The 20,607-nt window shown below is 35.5% G+C and overlaps 1 protein-coding gene across 2 annotated transcripts in view; it reads left to right on the forward strand.

The window, feature by feature from the left end:
- Positions 1 to 20,607, forward strand: part of LOC138325683 (potassium voltage-gated channel subfamily B member 1-like) — a 187,103-nt gene that overhangs the window by 149,030 nt on the left and 17,466 nt on the right. For both annotated transcript variants that reach the window (XM_069271503.1, XM_069271504.1), the window contains one exon: positions 18,753 to 19,805. In XM_069271503.1, coding sequence (XP_069127604.1) covers positions 18,753 to 19,805 — 1,053 coding nt within the window. The remainder of the gene's footprint in view (positions 1 to 18,752; positions 19,806 to 20,607) is intronic.

The raw sequence follows: 20,607 nt of genomic DNA on the forward strand, positions 1-20,607 counted from the left end.
CATGACGTCATATCCGCCTTTATGTGGCGGTAGACAGACGTTTTTGCCTTTAGGGAAATCATGACTGTATGAGGGATACAACAAATTGCCTATTATTCGAATAATATGAAATAAGCGTTAATATAAAGGGTAAAATCCATTCATCGTATATGTATTTTGGGCTCAGATAATGGATCACTTTGTGTTTCAAGTGTAATGAAAAATACTGTGGGTGTTTAAGATTGTTAAAGGTGACGTTGAAGGTAAGATTAACAAGACAAAGCAGAAATGAAGTTAAAAATCCAAATATGAAATCTCGCGAGATTTTCTGGTTGCCCACACCTCGACGTAAAGCCCGCCAACATCAGACGGTGGGCTGTTCATATTGCGTCTAAGGCCCGACGTCTATCTGTCTGCCCTGCATTGTTACCACTATATTTATCATAAAAAAGTAATAAATGTTTATTAGGAATTCATCCCTTGTCGTTGTGTTTATTCAATTTTTAAAGTGATCATATAATAAAGCGGCTGACAAGTAGTTATTCTGAATTTTCCAAATATCTCTTGTCCTTAACTGTTGACCTTAGAGAACGGGACAAAGAAAGAAATGATAAAGAAAAAGTAATACGAAATTAATGCTTTATGACTGTAAATGACGTCATTACTTCCATATGTTCTAATTCTTAATCACGGCTTCATAGTTCCAACACTTGCGGCCAATATGGTAAATATCATTCCCAAATACATTTGTGCGTTTTGTTTCCCAAGGTTCAATGAAATGCAGCTAGAAAGTTATTACATGACTACAATTTTCATTCACGAACGGTTCTGTCAGACTTTCCATAGATTGTCTGTCATAAATATTTGCACTCTGTTAGTGTATTCGCTTCGAAATTACAATAGTATTTAGAAACGTAATATGTTAGTGGGGAATTGCAGTAATACATGTATAGAATCTGTCACTACCATAGTGCGTCCATGATGTTCGTGCGCCGAACTGGAACAAGAAGGCTTTTTATTATTGTTATCTACAGTTTTATTTCCATTATAACGACCCCACTATCTCACAGAATCCATTGCTTTCTTCACAACCCACAGGAAAGCCTCGTTTGAATCGTCTAGTCTCTCCGAGGATTCTGCGCGATAGATATTTTCAGGACCAGTGGAAAGCACTGACTCTGTGTGCTGGAGATTAAATTGCATTGCGTACAGAACAAACACAATCAGAAAGCTCTCTGTATCAGTAATCTCCACAAGCCACTATCTACTATGTACACATGCCAGCGCCGACTGATTTACACAAAAACATGAAAGCATATCGTTATGAAGTGCATATCCCATTTACCTTGCTTCTGAATCATCTGATGGAATCACCCACCAACTCATTATTATTAGGCCGTTTGTTTTTCTGAAATCATGAAAGAAAACAACCGACGGTAGGATGTTGAACAATTGATTTCTTTATATTTATACTGATGTTCATAACTCTCTATGATAAGGTAACATTGAGGTGTAATAATTCTGGAATGTAGAATGTAAAATGATAATGTATGGAGTGTCTGTATGATAACTTGTAAATGTTTGTAACGTGCATCATTACACATGTTGGTCTGTGTACCTTGTTGTTAAAGTAAGCACCAGGATGTATTGTATGTGACATCCTTCTATTGTAACAGGCACTCTGAAAACTTGTGTCATGTTTAATCAGTAATCGGTTTTTTTATGAAAATGCCAATAAAAACGCTATGTATGATACGGCTTGGTCCGGAACTTCACACCCGGCCTCCTAGTCCTTGTTATATTTACATAACAACTACAACTTCGTCGTTATATAAATTCCTACCAATACCATCCATTACATGCTTCTGCACGTCCATCCATTATATGCATCTGGACACCACATGTAGTTTTCATATCTCTCTATAAATGACATCCTATCGGTAGACCGTCAGAGCTGTATATGTTGCTGGTGCAATGAACAAAGAGTTCAACAAACAATAGATTCAGATATGATGTATTGTTTTGTTCAATGATTAGATAACGTCATATTTTTATGGACTGCCTCCCCTTTATGAAATGTACGAATGTTTTGGAAGGCTGCGGCATACTCGTTTTGTGTCTCCTTGTTATAGTGGAATTCTTGCCAATTTTATATACTCACTGAAGTATGCCTCGGAATGCATTTGAACAACGTACCCTGCGGTCACATTATACTCACAAATGGCATACCAGTCATCCCACTCCTTACGTGAGTGAGTGCCATGCAATATTATATATTGCCCTTCGTAGCCTACCATCATCAGATGGTGGGCCATTGAAATCGCTTTTTGTCCATGGTTCGTGGTCCGTCCGTCTGTTAACAATTCTTGTTATCGCTATTTCTCAGAAAGTTTTGAAGGGATCATTCTCACATTTCATATGTAGGTTCCCCTAAAGCCCTAGATGTGCATATTTTGTTTTGGGATTGATCGGTCAACAAGATGGTTGCCTGGTCAACAAGATAGCCGCCAGGCAACCATCTTGGATTTTGATCGTTTACATTTGTTATCGCTATTTCTCAAAAAAAAAAATGAAAGGATCGTTCTCAAATTTCATATGTATGTTCCCCTAGGGCCCTTGCTTTTTATATTGCATTTTGGGACCGACTGGTCGACAAGATGGCTGACAGGTCGCCATCTTGTATTTTGGTAGTTGAAGTTTGTTACCGCTATTTCTCAGAAAGTACTGAAGCGATCTGTCTCAAATTTTATATGTAGTATGTTTGAAAAAGTTTGAAAAACAGAGAAAAGATCCCTCTTTCCATTGTCAAACATATATCATTCTTTGGTGGGCGCCAAGATTCCTCTGAGATCTCTTGTTTATCAATAATATATCATAGATGTCTCGGCCAAATAACAGAACCCACAGTCTTGTTGAATGGATTTTTTTCTGTTCGGTTGTCTCCACACCTTAGATAGTTGAGATTGTGGTTTTACCTGGTAGCATGACTGTATACGGTGTCGATGAAGACGAGCCTGCGTAGTTCATTTCTATAAGTGTTATATGTCTTCATGTTTTCACTGCTAGCATTTTATGTTTGGGGTTCAATTTAGGGAGAAAGTCGTGTCTTTCACACATGCCATTTTTTGACGTTCGTTCATTTTATAAAGAAATTGATATCGGGTCCTTTTATGATTTTGGAGTGAGGAGACTTTTGTAATCAATGTACTGCGACAGGATGGATTCCCGATGGATATCTAAGGTAGTCTAGTTCACTAAGGTAATACTATAAAGTCGAAAATATTTTTTAGTTACAGCAAATTTACCGCAACTGTTTGAAGATGCATATTTGCACATTCTGTACTAGTGAGGTCAACATTACATGACATTAGCTGTTGAAACGAAGACAAAGCAAACACTATTATTGCTAATGTACCGTCAAATGTCTGCTTTGTTTACAATAAATTTTCATAGCTGACTGTATACATCAAATTGACTTATTATATAAAAGAAAAACGTAAAAGGCAGAGGCCAGTTCACAAAAATAGGGTTTGCAATAAAACCATTGTTGCGGATATAAGCACATCATACATAGTCTTACATCCCTTTTACGTGTGTAAAATCATTAAAAGCGTCAAAAGACAAAAAAATCCTCTTACTGTATTCTCATTTTTCAAGGTTAGGCAAATACGGTATTTGGTCTCTCACCCAGACAACGTTATACAGAAATGATATTTATTTTCAGAAAATCTTTCCTCTAAGGGTTATATGGAATTGTGGAGATGGCCATGTGCATGTATAAACGTAATCAAATTTGATGTTTACGACCGTTCACGTCAATCCCCATCCAATTCTTGATACATATTCGAACGTGTATGCGATATATCTCTGCCGTGATTTGTCCCGGGTTCCTACAAGACGAAATACCAGACTGTTGCCGCCTCTCATTAGACAGCACCGCTCCGAAAGCCTTGTCAACCATTAGCCTCGACATCACTGGTGTTCGTGCCGAGAGAAAATTGATAATCTCCAAGTTGCTGGATATAGCTGCTAAGATTGAGCCTGAACTGATATATATACTGAATGCATACACGAGTGAGAAAATTGGTAATTGTATTTGATTCGAGAGGTGAGCAAGCACACCAGGCGCCAGTGAAATGCTAGGCGGTTGGATAAGAACATATGATTAGGTTGTATGCTGTGTTAGAAAAAAGACATCGAACAATTGGCGTTTCCATAGAAACAAAGAAATATGGCCGTTTGCGTCCGACAATAGGAATATAATCAATAAGAGGAAATGACGTTAAATGATGCTATATATACCAAGTCACAACACTAATGGTATATCGCCTGGTCCCCTCCAGACAACTGTCTTCGCCTTCTATGTAGCGTTATAGATTGACGCGTAGGTCGCCGATCATTTGTAATGGCGCTGACAGATCACTTCCACATGTTGACGCGTATAGCTCCGCGACAAAAAATAGGTCATTCAACAAGTGGTCAGAGATGTTAACAGCTATCTTGCTCTCAGAAGAAAGTCATTTTAAGTAATCGCTGTCGTGGTTACGGAGAAAATTTGAAGTTTGTTTTGGAAAACACAGACGTCAATAAAAGATGGACAGTGATCAAGCCTATATGTTACCATGGGAGAAATCTTATTGTTACAAATAAAGCTAATTCCGAACGATTATCCTTAAGTCATATACAATGATACCTCAAACAACTGGCACTGATTAGCCGAAAGTAATAAAAATAAAACAAAAACAAAAAGCGTGTAAATCTACTTCTTATACGTATTGTACTTTATTTTAACTACAAAGACTTAAATTGCTAATATTGTCATTTGGTCTTTTTTGTCAAACACTCATTAAATTGTAAATCATCACACATTCATGTTAACAAAAGAAGGATATTGCCCCCATCCCCAAACCTATTAACATTTTTTAAATGTATATTTTGATGAAAACCGGATAAATTTGATTGCGCGCTGTTTGTCCTGGTTATATAATAAACACAAGAATGGTTCCAACAAGCGGGAAATGTATTCGGTAATAAAAATGTAAAGGATTTTCCAACTCACACAATTACCTCTTGTTTTTGTTCTGACTTACACATGCTGATGACACGAAAAAGTTCCGTAACTAGTGCAGAGAGGTGAGGTGATTTTTTTGAATAGATGTAAGTTTAGGGTGAGGTACCGGCGTGTGGGTTTGACGTGTTAATCGGATGTCGTCTGCGGGTGGCACATATATCTCAGAATACCTACATATATATAACTAGGTTGGTATGACCTAGATAGCTCAGATGATTGACAGAGAAGATTTTGCATGCTTGACTTGATGAAAAGAGATCACGTGATCTGAAAAAGTCATATAATTAACTTAAAGGTCAAATGGCTGTGTTAGAAAATATATATGATTAATGCCGATAGAACATGCTTCTGTAATGGAGAAAAGTCACGTGACCTTGACATAGAACGGTTAGGTGTATACGACAGCGAGACGTTTAAAGACGGGCGGAGAAGTCACATGTTTGAAGTAGAGATCACAAAGCATGCAGACAAGTCATCTTATAGTGATGTAATGTCGAGTCGGCGACCTGCCATGAAACACCTAGTTGTAGCGCGAGACCTTCCAATATTAAACATGTGCTGAAAATCTGCCGTTGCCATGGTTCTTTAGAAAATGTTCAAATAACATCAAATTAGTTGGCAGTAGTTTGTCGCAAGAAAAGCACTAAGTTCACGCGAGTTCGACTAATTATGGAGCAGCAATACCGGCCTTTCTACACACGCTTGTGTGAATCTGCCGGTAAAACAATTAGCAACATAGCCGCACAGACATTTATCATCCACACATCTCTGTAAATATTGACGGGATAGTTTAACTCTTTAATCCTCGAGATTTCCATCATCCTCCGTATTGTAGGACTTCTGATTCACCCTTATTAATTGTATTGAAGGATCCCATGGCCCTAATACATGTGTCGGATTGAAAAACCTCTGACCCTTTTACATTCGTTGCATTCTAAGCCTCATAGCATGTTGACAATGGCTAGACCTTTATGCGCTTAAGCCTCCATATCTTCGTAATTGTAAGACCTTGGCCCACCTAATTCGCTAAATTTGGTATTGTCCACTCCGCGGAGCTTGAGATAATGATTCATAATTCTTAGAAATATACGTGATTTCCTCTCAATTAACTATCAGGCATTCTTGAATCAGGATAAATATGTGCTTCCACAATCCACATGTTAGATATTCTCCTATAGAAATAGGTTCTTTGGACAAGAAGAAAACGTTAAACAGATTATTGAACACAATCAGAGGAGATAAGCTGCAGGTTTACACTGACTGCTGTAGATGTCGACCTGATTTGTTATTTATGTACAATTTTGCTGTCCTGAGGAGTACATAGTTGAAATCTTCATGTCATTCTTGAAGCGAATGGAGAGCAAACTTTGTTTTATTTTAAAAACGTCATCAGCAAACGCCGGGGTTTGAAAACATGTAAAGCGAAAATTAGAACCACGTGTGCATATAAAACCCGACTTCAACGATGAAAACTGTTTAGATTAGAACTTGGCCACCGACCAGTACCTGAAATGGTGGCCAGCACAATACCATGGCGGTTGATATATTTTCAAAACAAGGCATCTCCACTAAGCAACGAAATCCTGCTAGCCAGTCATTGTTGATTTCTCATTATATCCTTTTAATGAAATAACGTCATCCATACCATACTAAATTCTTTTTCTGTTGCCCTTCTTGCACAAAATCCAAAATCGAATCGAACCATAAGTATCCTTCTCCATACGAACTTTCTGCTTGATTTATAGATTTATAGCGCTTCAGGTTGTGACATTGAGTTAAGCGTTCGTCCTTCTGCTGAATGCTTTAGTATATGTCTCCTCGAATTCACATACACCACATATAGGGGAAGTCGTCCAAAGATAATCTTAGTTGTTGATAGGATGATAAGATAATTAAAAGTTGTTGATAGGACGATAAGATAATTAAATTAGAAAATAAAAACTACTGTAAATAATGTTTCCTGTGTCATATTATCCATATATAGTCGTTATAGAAGTATGATATATGAATACTGCATGGTTCGCGGAGAACCCATACCAATTCGCAAAATTTAATACCTCACGAATTTTATCAATACCATAGTCTTACGTATTATAGTCCGTCGCATGAAGGACGGTTTCAAAGGCTACTGAGGTAATTCGCAATAATAAACCATCGCCAATAAGTTCCAAACTGCGAAATTAAAAACTCAAGAGAGGCATCAACTACACAGTTGTATAGGGAGTAATGTAAGAAGCAAGAACGGAAGGATAAATACAAATGTTCGCACATGCCGAAAAGGGTTTGCTAATGTTGTTCGTAGCCTCAGTTGTGTATAATGATATAATGCTCATGCATTTTGTTAACTCTAAAATCATGACATTAATACGGAATATTTCCCTTACTAACATTTAAAATATAAACAATCGAACAAATTAACAATTTTAATATGTGAATTTCATCATATCCTATTTCAGCTTCACCTAAACCGTAATACCGCAAAAAGACGTTCATCTTGGAAATTTTCCCAATGCATGCTTGTATAATTGGCACTCTAATTGACAAGACATACCGAAACCTTGAGATGTATTTAACCTTTATCTAACAGCTTATGATGTAAACGGATGTAAATCTTGCAGTGCACACTTCATCTAGCAATACATGTATCTTGATAACGCAATATGGTTGTGGTAGAAAACGGCTTTGATATCACCTAGCACATCATGGAATTAAGTTTGGCCCCTTGCGATATAAAAGGGTCGATGGATAATGAAAATAGTTCTTTTCGTCATAATGTGGTTGCTTAGTGAAGAAAACTGCATATACATATATCGAATCATAATGGCTTGAAGGTTGCAAGTCCATCTGATCAAGGTATTATTTTCTACTATTTATGATGGGTCTCCGCTTACGGAGAACGGCGTGTAAATTATTGCTTTGTTTTAAGGTATACTAGGTTTCATAGTGCTGTTATGTCAGACAAAAAATATATGCTAATACATACCTATTGCATCGCATTTGCTATAACAGCTAGATAATGCATATGTGTGCATCTTGGTGTAAAAAAGAGCAGCCTACATGTCGAAATGTGAAGGTCAGATATTTTGGCTGTGCAGCAGTTAGATACATTCTGTCTTAATTATGTCAGTGTGACAAATAGAAGGGCTATTTCAGCTTCACCTAAACCGTAATACCACAAAAAGACGTTCATCTTGGAAACTATCCCAATGCATGCTTATATAATTGGCACTCTAATTGACAAGACATACCGAAACCTTGAGATGTATTTAACTTTTATCCAACAGCTTATGATGTAAACGGATGTAAATCTTGCAGTGCACACTTCATCTAGCAATACATGTATCTTGATAACGCAATATGGTTGTGGTAGAAAACGGCTTTGATATCACCTAGCACATCATGGAATTAAGTTTGGCCCCTTGCGATATAAAAGGGTCGATGGATAATGAAAATAGTTCTTTTCGTCATAATGTGGTTGCTTAGTGAAGAAAACTGCATATACATATATCGAATCATAATGGCTTGAAGGTTGCAAGTCCATCTGATCAAGGTATTATTTTCTACTATTTATGATGGGTCTCCGCTTACGGAGAACGGCGTGTAAATTATTGCTTTGTTTTAAGGTATACTAGGTTTCATAGTGCTGTTATGTCAGACAAAAAATATATGCTAATACATACCTATTGCATCGCATTTGCTATAACAGCTAGATAATGCATATGTGTGCATCTTGGTGTAAAAAAGAGCAGCCTACATGTCGAAATGTGAAGGTCAGATATTTTGGCTGTGCAGCAGTTAGATACATTCTGTCTTAATTATGTCAGTGTGACAAATAGAAGGGCTGTTTCAGCTATAGAAGGTGGAGGAGGGGGTTGGCACGCGACTAGGGTGAGTGTGCAGGTAGCGGAGTATGACACACAAATGTCTAGGGCGAATGTGTATACGGTGAAGGGTAATTCGCAACCTGTGTGAGTGACACTCTCGTACATGCCGTCGTATAGGAGTGTTGCCATAAATGTCAACATCCTTTGGTATTTCTGTCTTGATAGATGTTAGCCGCAGGACAAGATAATTACATACATTATGGACTAGCAGATATTGATTAACATAAATAGAAAAATACCTGTTATTTTTGCAAGTCAATTACTTTTTTGTATTTCGTGTTTTCCGCTCAGAAAACAAAAATTATATTGGGGTAAATTTCATTATCTGGCGGTTTTGTTAGACTTATCCTACTATTAACAGCTTGGGCTATCCATGAGCAGTCTGTGGATGTCTGTATGTTTTGGAAGGCTGCGGTATGTTCGTGGTGTGTCCGAAGTAGGGATCCGTACAGCTCATCTGTGTCTTATTTTTTTATATAGATCATTTTTGCAATGACGTCAGTGATCCACAAAATTGCAAAAATATCAAGGCTGCAGTTTATTCGTGTTGTGTCTTCTGTCGATATACTTATAGTTCATCTGTTTCTGATAATTTAATAGATCATTTTGTTGGAATCACGACAATGTTCCACAAAATCACAAACAGGAAATGCAATCATCCACAGGAAAATGATCGAATCGGTTATACATTATGTAGAAAGTAAGTCATCTGCTTGACTAGAAGTGTGTGCGAGATCTCTACCTGCTATTTGATGGATGTCTAAATCTGAAGCTTCAGAACAAAACGGAACCTGTGTTGTTCTTCAGCTATCCGATGTGTGTGCGTGAGAGGGAAAGGAGTATAAGTCTATATCTGACGTCTGGGCGTGAGCTCAACATCAGACGAAAGAACATTTGTGTTATGTACTTGAATGTGACAACCACACGCGAGCCTTCATTCTAAATGTCGTTCCTATACATGTACATCTATCCTGATCATCTGCTAACAGTTCCCACCGTACCTGCACGCTAAATGTTACCACAATGCAATTGGATTTCTATTCATAACATATCATATAATGCATTCAACTTATTATATGTCATTTTCTCCTTTTTATGTTCATTTGACATTTATTGGTGGCAAACAGGAAAACATTTTAGGAAATAGAGAATAAATTACAGCACCACGTACATAACATCCGAAGGTAAATGTGTGGATCAATGGGAGATTCCGTTAGATTCATACAAAATTATAACATCCATTTTTCTTTTAAGTATTCAACAATAACTCATAAAGAACACGGCGCGATGACCCAGTGGTTAAGACATCTTGACATATTGTCACAAGTCCTCCACTTCTGGGTCGCGATTTAGAAACCTATATTGGGCAGTGGCTAGTCGCTGGACGATTGTTTTACTCCGGGTACTTCAGCTTTTTTTACCTGTAAATCCTGCAGGTATTTTTAGGATGTTAACCAAACAAAACAAACCACTCTCAAAGAACAAGTTCTGTGATAGAAGATTTTGTGGACGATGCAGCGCTATCTAAGCTATCTCCTGGATATATAGTACATCTAATGTATATACCTAGACCATCCCGTAACCATGTAGTTTACACTTGATGGACCCGTCTGATGTAACAGGTCTATGTTACGTATTTATATTGATATCTGTTCTATGTTACATAGTTACCCAGCTAGGCGACATTTATACCGAATGGATAGCTTAATGGGCTAATCCAAAATCATATAAAGGGCTGGTAAGGAGTTTTTGCAGATATCTTTGTCAACCCCTGAATTGCATCTTGTACAGTAAAATGAATAGCATGTGAAATTTTGACAATATCTTTTGAAAGCAAAGGCTTTAATTATGTCATGTGGCTAAGTTAGTTCTATATGTAGTTTACACATTAAAGAGACGATTGCTTTTTAAATTGAGGGTGGAACATTGGCAAAATGTACAATATCAAAAATTATATGATAAGCGTGGCCAGATATTCGTATGAGAAAGGCCGAGCGCATTTAAATTTAATCAAATAGTATTTCAAGGATTGCATCATCTGTCAACATTTTACTTAGGTTGATATAACAATGTATCGACTTAATTAAAAACGCTATATTTGTATAATATATCGAAAAATTAAAAACGCTATATTTGTATAATATATCGAAAAATTACTGCATTTTTTTTTTAAATGTTGTAGCTTTTCCTAGTTTGATCCGGTTAGATGGCCGCTGTTTATAAACTGAAATGTCACTGAAGCTAAAGGTGCCGAACGACCCAAAGTAATACGTCCCGTATGGGTATCCATTCTACAACCATCTGACCCGCAGTAATTTTGGCGTGCTACATAACCATAAATACTACCACAATGACCCGAAGAAGATAGTTATGGAAGCCAAGGGGAATACAAATTATGCTAAGCACCTGAAATTGACTACAAATCCCCCTTAGGACCGACAGTAATCGCCTAATTAGGACAATAAGAAAAATCTGGCGGTGAATCAGCTTGGCCATAAAGGGAAACTTTCCGACCGTTACTCGTTTTGTTTTATTCCGTAATTGGACAGTAAAATAAAATCGGATACTCATTGTTATGGGCGAGACTCGCACAAAACTACCACCTTTACCATTATATGAGGAATGTCTGAATATAAATGACCGCATTTTTCATAACCTTTATTTTTTGAAGCCTATGGTATTCTCTGCAAAACATCATCAATATGATTTGTTTATTTAGATCAGAGAAACGTAATATTGCTAGTAGGAAGGCGGTAACTTTTTTTCGTTTATTCATCATTACCTCTACCAATTTGTTTTGCAGACTACAGAAGAAATTTGTTGGGATAAATTAAGCCAGGTATGGTAAGCGTGTGAGTTTCTATAAATAGAATTAATACCTTTCATAGAAACATTAAATATAACAGATTCTCAAACTTGCCTTGGTTCGTTAATGAAAAAGGAAAGATGCCACACACAAAATAAAACGATCTGTATATTAATGCTTAAATGTTTTTTTTTTTCCTCTAAACCATTAAAATGTAATACATATATCAGTTATAATGCAACATGTACACAAGGCAATGTTGGGATTCTAAGTGTATAATGCTGAACGTCAAATTAACATGCCGCAAATATCACTGGCGAATGTGCTTGCGTCATAGATTAGTTAAGGGGAACAACTCCAGATAATCGTACCTAGGTGAAAAATAATTCTATGTTATGCCTTTTGGATATTTTAATACGTGTGAATAAGTGTTGTCCCAATGATCGATTATAATCGATGTCTAATCGAAAAGACAACCAATTTCGATTAGTCGATTATGATATATCAACATCGATGATCGGTATCAAAACAGGATGTGGGAATTCTACTTTCATTTTCCCTTATAGAGTACAGAGTTATACCATTTTTCTCTTTAGCAATGGCTTCTTACCAAACCTGCTGTTAAAACAAATATGATACCAAATAAACATTATAAGCCTAATTAGTTCATCAATAAAGATTTTTACATTGACTTGAGTCAATCTGATAATAAAGTAGGATACGAAACTATGCAGAATAAAGCCAGTACGAATACAGAATACCTTCATGGCAGCCATCAATATCGTGAAGCTTTTCATTTCATATAGGCCTACATTAATATTCTTTAACTGATATTGAATTTTAAAAGTAAACGTTATCAAAGTTTGTAAATTGTCAAGAATTTTGTTAATAGTTCTTTTATCGGTTAACATCATAAGCAACTGAAAACATGAAAAGTTTTTTTTTAAACTACAGAAACTGTTAATGGGTATGTCCAAATATGAAATTTTGAGTGTGATATCAATAAAATTTATGACATTGTTAAAAAAACTAACATTTATCGAAAATCATGTAACAAAAGAGTAACCGATGAATAATGAAAAAACGATCGGTTGACACCAACCGATTTTAACCGATCATCGATGATGAAATCTTAACCGATTCCTAACACTAGTGTGTATTATGTCTCTTAGTTAATGTGAAATCGCAATTTCTCGGAGATTTTTTTTCTGCGCTCTTCGGAAGCATATTGATAATATCCGAAGATTGTCGAATATTTCCCCCGAGATGTTGTTATTACGTGAAAAACGCCCATAGGTTTAATTTAATACTGTATTCAATGTATTTATGTAATTTGCATGATTTGTAAATGCCCAAAAAAAAAATAATAAAACTGCAAATTCCTTTACCTAATACAGTCAAAAATTGCACGTCGGTTGAATTTCCGAAAAATACTGAATTTTATCGAGGAGACCCGTGTAAATTTTCTTCGAACTTTGTCTTGAAAATATATATATCTTCCAAATACTTCGCTTTCTTAAAAACTTCTTCAAAAGTATTTCATGCCAAAGAATCGTAATGTTTCTCAAAGTGAAATTTTGTTCGCTTGTTGTCGACCATTGAAACATAGATAGAATCCATTATTTCATAGCTTATGTTCCTGACAATTATCCACCAACTAACCAATCTGGAGGATAATATAGACGCATGCTTAACGTACCAGTTTGCAGCTAGAATAGTCTAACCTGTTAATGTATTGATATGATTGAATGCCACAAATAATTAAGTGCTTTAGTTCAGTAATATAAATAATAATGTTAGGGTTAATCATTATCATGAAGAATATTCAAATTCTAATGTCTGTGAAAGTCTAATGTTATATATAGGACACGTTTTCCCGCAGAGCTTTGGATGTTGATTTAACAGTCAATGTGAAACAGCGTTACAAACAACAAATGGAGTTGCTTTTCCCGCCGATGTAATTCCCGCCACACTGTCATACTTGCATGACGAAATATCTTGACAATGCATCTCTCTCAAAAAATATTAGAAAAACCCTGTATAGGCTTAGTCTATTGTTTGATCCTTTTCATATTTTATACAAATATGAAATAAAAATTGCTGAAATTGAAAGAATATTAGAGAGCATCGACATTTTATGTGAAAAAGTATAAGAAGAAAAACTGGTGTCCAATAAAAGTATGGCATTTATTGTTTACTGATATGTTAAGTAAATAAAGTGCAATATGAACAATTTAACCCTGGCACTACAGGGTTGGTACATCGACAGTAATTTATGCAAATGCTAAGCGATGTCTTTCAAATGGTATATTAACTGTTTATGTATATCAAAATTATATGGTTTGATAAATGTGTATTTACCAATCAGACCGTTCGGCCTAAATTGACAGTGAAACAAAAGTAAAGGTCATTACAAAACACTGTTGAAACTTGCCGGACACATACTAACGATGAAAGGGGCTGTATGGATGTACAAACCAAGTTCCGACTGTTGTTGATGTGTAAAAAATGGTATCTGTGGACATTGTTTGCCCTAGCGCCGACATTTAACAAAATACTACCTACTGTAAATAAGATCAAATTGAGCAGAAGACAGAATGTCAGATTATCCAAAAATGATAAAGAGCGATTATTGCTAACACAAATTTATTTGAAACATTAAAGTTTTATTACAGAAAATTATGTAAATTAATTTTTTCTACCGCTATATGAACTATTTCGTCGTAATTCATTCAATCCATCGCCGTATTTCGTCATAATCCATAAAATGTATAGCCGTATCAACCCGAATAAACGTCACGAAAAAACACACATAACGATGTCGACCAACGAACGTTCTCTAATCTACCATAATGTTCCAATCTCAAAAGTGAGGTATTGAACTCTAATCTACCAGAATGTTCCTATCTCAAAAGTGAGTTAACGAACTAAAGATGCTTATTTTCCACGAGCTTTGTATAAAGAGTAAATTCATTTGATTTCGAGAGTGAATTCACTCATATACCAATATGATGCATTTGTACGTCTTCATTAACATATCCATAACTTTAATCTTGTATAATCTCAGATATTATTTTCAGCAAATTGTAACTAACACTTAGTTTTATCATAGATAGAGATGAAATGCTAATGATCATATCAAACTTTTCTAGTATCTTTGCGCAGAACATTCAGTATATCATCATAATTGCAAACTCATATTATTGCATATCACATAGTAACCTACCTTGCGGATATGTATATGTTATGACGTCATTATTTAGTCAGCGAAATTTGAGTGACGTCACGCTCCCAAACACATGCCGTCGTAGTCAATACCTACCTGCAAGGACAGGTAACTCTTTAATATGTAAATAAAGAGTTCGCACTATTACATTCTGTCATCTCTAACACTACTTCTAAAATCCATAATATATAGTATTTATTATATTACCACCCATTACTAGCATGATTCTTTTCTGTAATCATTGCATTTAAGAATCATTTCATACGCATTACATTATCATCAGAAATGTTATAACATTAGTGTCTTCAACACATTATATGCATTATGACTATGTTATTTTATCTTATTACATTTTAATTATATACGAACTCAAATTATATTTCCACGGAAGAGCATTAGGGCCTGGTGTATAAAAAAATAATTCAAATTTCAAGTAAGTGTCTTGAAATGTCGAGTAATGAACATAAAACAAATATTTTATACCTACGTTCCATTGATCTTCCGTACATTCCAACCAATAATTCAACAGCACAACACTTAAACTAATATTATATTTAGCATACTTAATGCTGATACCATGATTATATAATGTAATTACCTGTTTGTATGATAATTAGTATCATGTAATTGTATACATATTTAGTATGTTCCTAGCATTAAGTTGTAGATTTGAATCATATTGTAATTGCCATGTTTTTATACTTAGTGTTACATTGTTTGATTTAAAAGTTTTAGTCACATTTAATTGATTTTAACACAGTTTTCAGGTAATGAGTTTTACAACACGAGTGCTTATTTTATGACAATTGTCATTTGATATTTGAGGCAAGGAACGTAATTGTGTAAGTCGATACAAAATGAATCAAACCGTTTAGGCAAAAATGATTTTGTGAGGAATCAACTTTACAAAGTAGATATCGGCAGAAAAAATGGGTTGTTTTTAGCGCTCCTGAATGAGTTTTACATGACAAAAACCACAACCGTTTCTATTCTTGCCAAATTTTGCACTTTTTCACTTGTTTTCAAGTAGTAGTGATATTGCTTTGTTTAAAACAATACCACTCGCCTCATTTATCACTGTTTGCACTAATGATGGTTTCCAGATTTTGCTACTATTTATCAACATTTCTTATTTCTATTTCTCTTTTTACCTTCTCTCTTTTCTCTGGCATGCTCCCTCACATCTCTCGGCATGTATCCATTCTCCGGTCCTCGCATGCAACCAAAATATACATATCCGGCCCACACCATGTAACATTTAAATCCAATAGATTGTTGGGTGATTTTTTTTATTGAAACAATAGTTAGCCATTTAACTTATTTTATAGTTGGATATACAATGTATATAACGTAGATAGTCATGTCAAAATTTATTAGAATTTAGAATATATACAATATCACGTACAAGTAGAAATGAAAGTGAAAGTAAAACTAGTCTTTCGTGTAATTGTATTCCATTTAATACAAATATAATACTGAAGCAGTATTTGGATAGGGCAGCTATGTAAATTAAAACTCAGGTATACAACTTAATAATGAATTACATCAGATAAGTGTAGAGTTCAAGACAGTTCAAGGGAATATTTTGTATATTTGCATATACGTGTTCATATCTTATGAAACCAATCTGATAACAATAAGAATTTTTATCAAACAACAAAATTAATGCCAATTAATGCGACGACAAACGTTAATGATTGTATCTTTGATAATTAAGGATGTATTCTTATGAGGTTTCAGTCCCGTTAAGTCTCGTTTCGACAAAGATCAAAGAAGTAATGATATTTTCAAATACTATTTATCAATATCTGTAGCAAGTTACCATATGCACATTTTGTCAAAAATTTACGTTTCTATTTTTAGTAGATTTTTTAATACGTGGATATTAAGAAATGGTCCATTTTGCGGCCATTTTGAAATTGTGTCTTTTTTCGTTTTGAGTAGAGCAACAGTTTTACCGTTTTTGACTGAAATCGTTTTTACTTAAATCATTACTGCGCCAGCATTTTTAGCTGTATCGAGCTAATTTTTGCTGTAAATCTTTACTAGGTTCGTGGTTATTAAAATAATGAGCATTAATGCGTGAAATGATACACTTTTGTCACTTTATTTTTACATTTAATGGTAATATGAGCACTTTATTTTTTACTCTAAAATACTGAAAAATAACAAATATTCAAATGGGGCAAAAAAGTAAGAACACGGACCCCCCATTTTTCTGCCTAATTCAGAAGGACCAACCCATTCCCTATTGATATGCAAAATATTATCAAAAGTTTAATACCAGATTTTTTTTCTATAATAGGTTAAATTTGGCAAAAATGGCTGAAAATGGGGTATTTTGTAGCTCAAAATTATGGGGTAGGGGTAGCAAATGTTGTTATTCTGAGAAAAAATATTAGTCTTATTAATGAAAACTGGTAAATTTTTAAAGAAGAACACAGGAAAATAAAATCTGCAAATATCCATAGATATCAAACATCTCATTAGGAAATAATGGCTTTAATACCTAGTGTATATGGTCAAAACGGCAAAATTCCCATAAAATCCAATATTTTGTCAACTAGGTATCTTTGAGTGACAAAAACTCAAAAACGAGCACCCGGACATATGTTTTTTCTTCCATTTTCTTTTATGGTTTGAACTCCTATTTCAAAAAAATCTATATGAGAAAAAAAGTTTAATACAAGACAATTTTGACCACTCAGAGGAGTACATCCTTAAGGCTATTATAAAAAAGTTATGTTAAGGTCTCTTGAAGCATTAGTCACCATGAAACTATCACGTTGTTTTCATATTTTTTATATTTAAAGGCATGATTTTCACGAATGAGAATTTTAAATTGTACATTAATTCATATTTTTAGAAGCAACTTTTTTCAAGCTATAAGATGTTTTCTACCGATTATTATCATTCTAATTATGATTGTACACCATAAAAAACACTAACTTTTTGAAATTGAAATATTTCGTTAGACGGTTAACAATTATACAAAAGGCCAATTATTTCATGCCCAATAATCTTTTCGCAGTACTAACTATTTGTTCAAGACTAGATGAATAATTCCATATGCGATAAATACCGTCGTCAACAGGTGATGACGTTTATTGTTTCCGAGTGGTACTAATGCATACCATTAGATCACCGGAAGTGATGTTTTTGTGTGTCTACGTATTTTCTGTTTTTTACTTCCGGTAATTAACCGTGTGTCACCGGAAATGATTTGTGTGATGACGTGTACATCTGCTCTATACTTTCAGCATTTCTTGCAGCTTCTAACTCTATACCGTTGCTATAATTGGAATTGTAAAGCACGACAACTAGTATAACCTTATATGGTAGTCCTGCGTATACAACACAAACGCCTCCGCCCTGTCTCTAGTACTCCCCTGTCTAGTTCCTAACTACATCCTCAACTGTCTCTGATCGCCCTGTCTGTCTCTGTCTCTGTCCTGCTTGTAATCTTATCTTGCAGAGGCCACATATATAAACTAACACAGCAGCCGTAAGATGGAAGCAAAAGACAGGAAACCATCTACAGTGACTAACCACTATAGAAGCCTTGTGGGAGAAATGTCTAACTCTAGTCTAGTAGATGCTGTACCTTGCACAGTGGAACAAATTCAAAATAACTCCAGAACGAAATTCTCAACACAGCAAAGATTTTAACAATTTAATGTACAATATATTAAAAGTTCTGAAGTTATTTTGCATGTTCCCCATAAATCAGAAGGTGTTTTATGTAAAGAAATTGCTTTCGTCATGTGGTTTTACGCACATTTTCAGGTCGTGGCTATAGTATCTATCCTGTTCATCGTCCTGTCCACGATAGCCCTCACACTAAACACTATACCGAGTTTCCAGGGGGCAAACGGCGACAACGAAAAGTTAGCATTGATAGAGGCTGTGTGTATCGGCTGGTTCTCGCTCGAGTACCTGGCCAGATTTTGGGCATCACCCAACAAATGGAAGTTTTTCAAAGGACCGTTAAATATTATTGACTTGCTTGCAATTATGCCATATTTCATAAGTTTGGGTTTAACAGAAACGAATAGGCATACAACTGAGCAGTTTCAAAACGTTCGCAGAGTGGTGCAAATTTTTAGAATTATGCGAATCCTAAGAATTTTGAAGCTTGCCAGACACTCGACTGGATTGCAGTCATTGGGCTACACCCTACAAAGAAGTTATAAAGAACTGGGATTACTACTCATGTTTTTAGCAATTTCTATATTATTGTTTTCGAGTTTGGCCTATTTTGCGGAGAAAGATGTAGAGAAAACGAAATTTATTAGTATTCCCGAGACTTTTTGGTGGGCGGCCATTACGATGACAACTGTTGGGTATGGTGACATATACCCCACGACCGTGCCCGGGAGGATAGTCGGCAGTGTGTGTTGTATATGTGGTGTGCTAGTTATTGCGCTGCCAATCCCAATTATAGTCAACAATTTTGCTGAGTTTTATAAAGATCAGATGAGACGCGAAAAGGCGTTGAAGCGACGGGACGCTCTGGAAAGGGCTAAGCGGACTGGTAGTATCGTCTCCTTCCATTCTATCAACCTACGTGACGCGTTTGCCCGGAGTGTGGACATGCTGGAAGTTAGTGTGACCAACAACCGACGCGCGGGGGGTAGCTGTGAGGAGATTAAAGGTACCAGTCCCCCACCTTATGTGATAAAGACTTTGGAGGAGTGTAAATCCTCTAACGACACTGAACACAGTGATACGACCAGTCTTCCAGGCTTATCGCACCCCAGTAATGCCAAGCTCCTCAACGACGATGACTCCATCGGCAGGATGACGTCATCACAACCAGCCCTTAATTCTAATCAGCAGGTAAGAGATGTTTAATGTATGTTTAAATATATTTGATTATTGGTTTTTCCTCGTTTCTTCTGCATGGGATGCTTGCTTTTGGTAAGGAAATTCACTTTATCTTTGGAATATATTTTTTTCCACAAATTACTCATGTAAAATGCTAGGAAACATGATCCATTTTTTAAAAATTGGTTTTACGATTGTACATAATTGATGGTCATATAGTTAAATACAATAATTTTTAAGTCGTGCACTAATTATGAGGCGAATGCAGATAAATAGAACAGATTTTAACCTTTATCACTTTTCTCACTGTTCAGTTTGAATTAGAATAGTTTATTGGGATGCTTCATGAATAGACAATGCTATTTATTAGATTCTATTTGTGCCATGCACGGCAATAAAACACCTCGCGCAATCTAACCATTGGGTCTTCGGAAGATTACGTATGAATTACTGATGAAACATTGAAAATGTGTGAGTCAACCACAATTCAATAGTAGTATTCTAGGCACTAACATGCGAATTTCCAGTTATCAGTAAGCTCCATTCCTAGATATGAAAGGTTGAATCGGCATCAGGGTGCGATAACGCCATGTTTGTTTGTAGAAGTATCCCTTAGCGACCAAGCATTTTCGTGACTGGGAATCGATTATGTTTAAAATGCCCGGATCTGCCACTGATGATGGGAATAAATTTCTGTTTTTGATCTTTACAATTGTTTGAAGTAGTTGGTATCTTCTTGAAGAATGTAATCATTACATTTTTGTGGATATCATCCGGTTAACTTGATAAATGTTTCTACCTTAAAGCTTAAGGA

The sequence above is a fragment of the Argopecten irradians genome, chromosome 6 (genome assembly GCF_041381155.1).
Source record: "Argopecten irradians isolate NY chromosome 6, Ai_NY, whole genome shotgun sequence".
Taxonomy (NCBI): domain Eukaryota; kingdom Metazoa; phylum Mollusca; class Bivalvia; order Pectinida; family Pectinidae; genus Argopecten; species Argopecten irradians.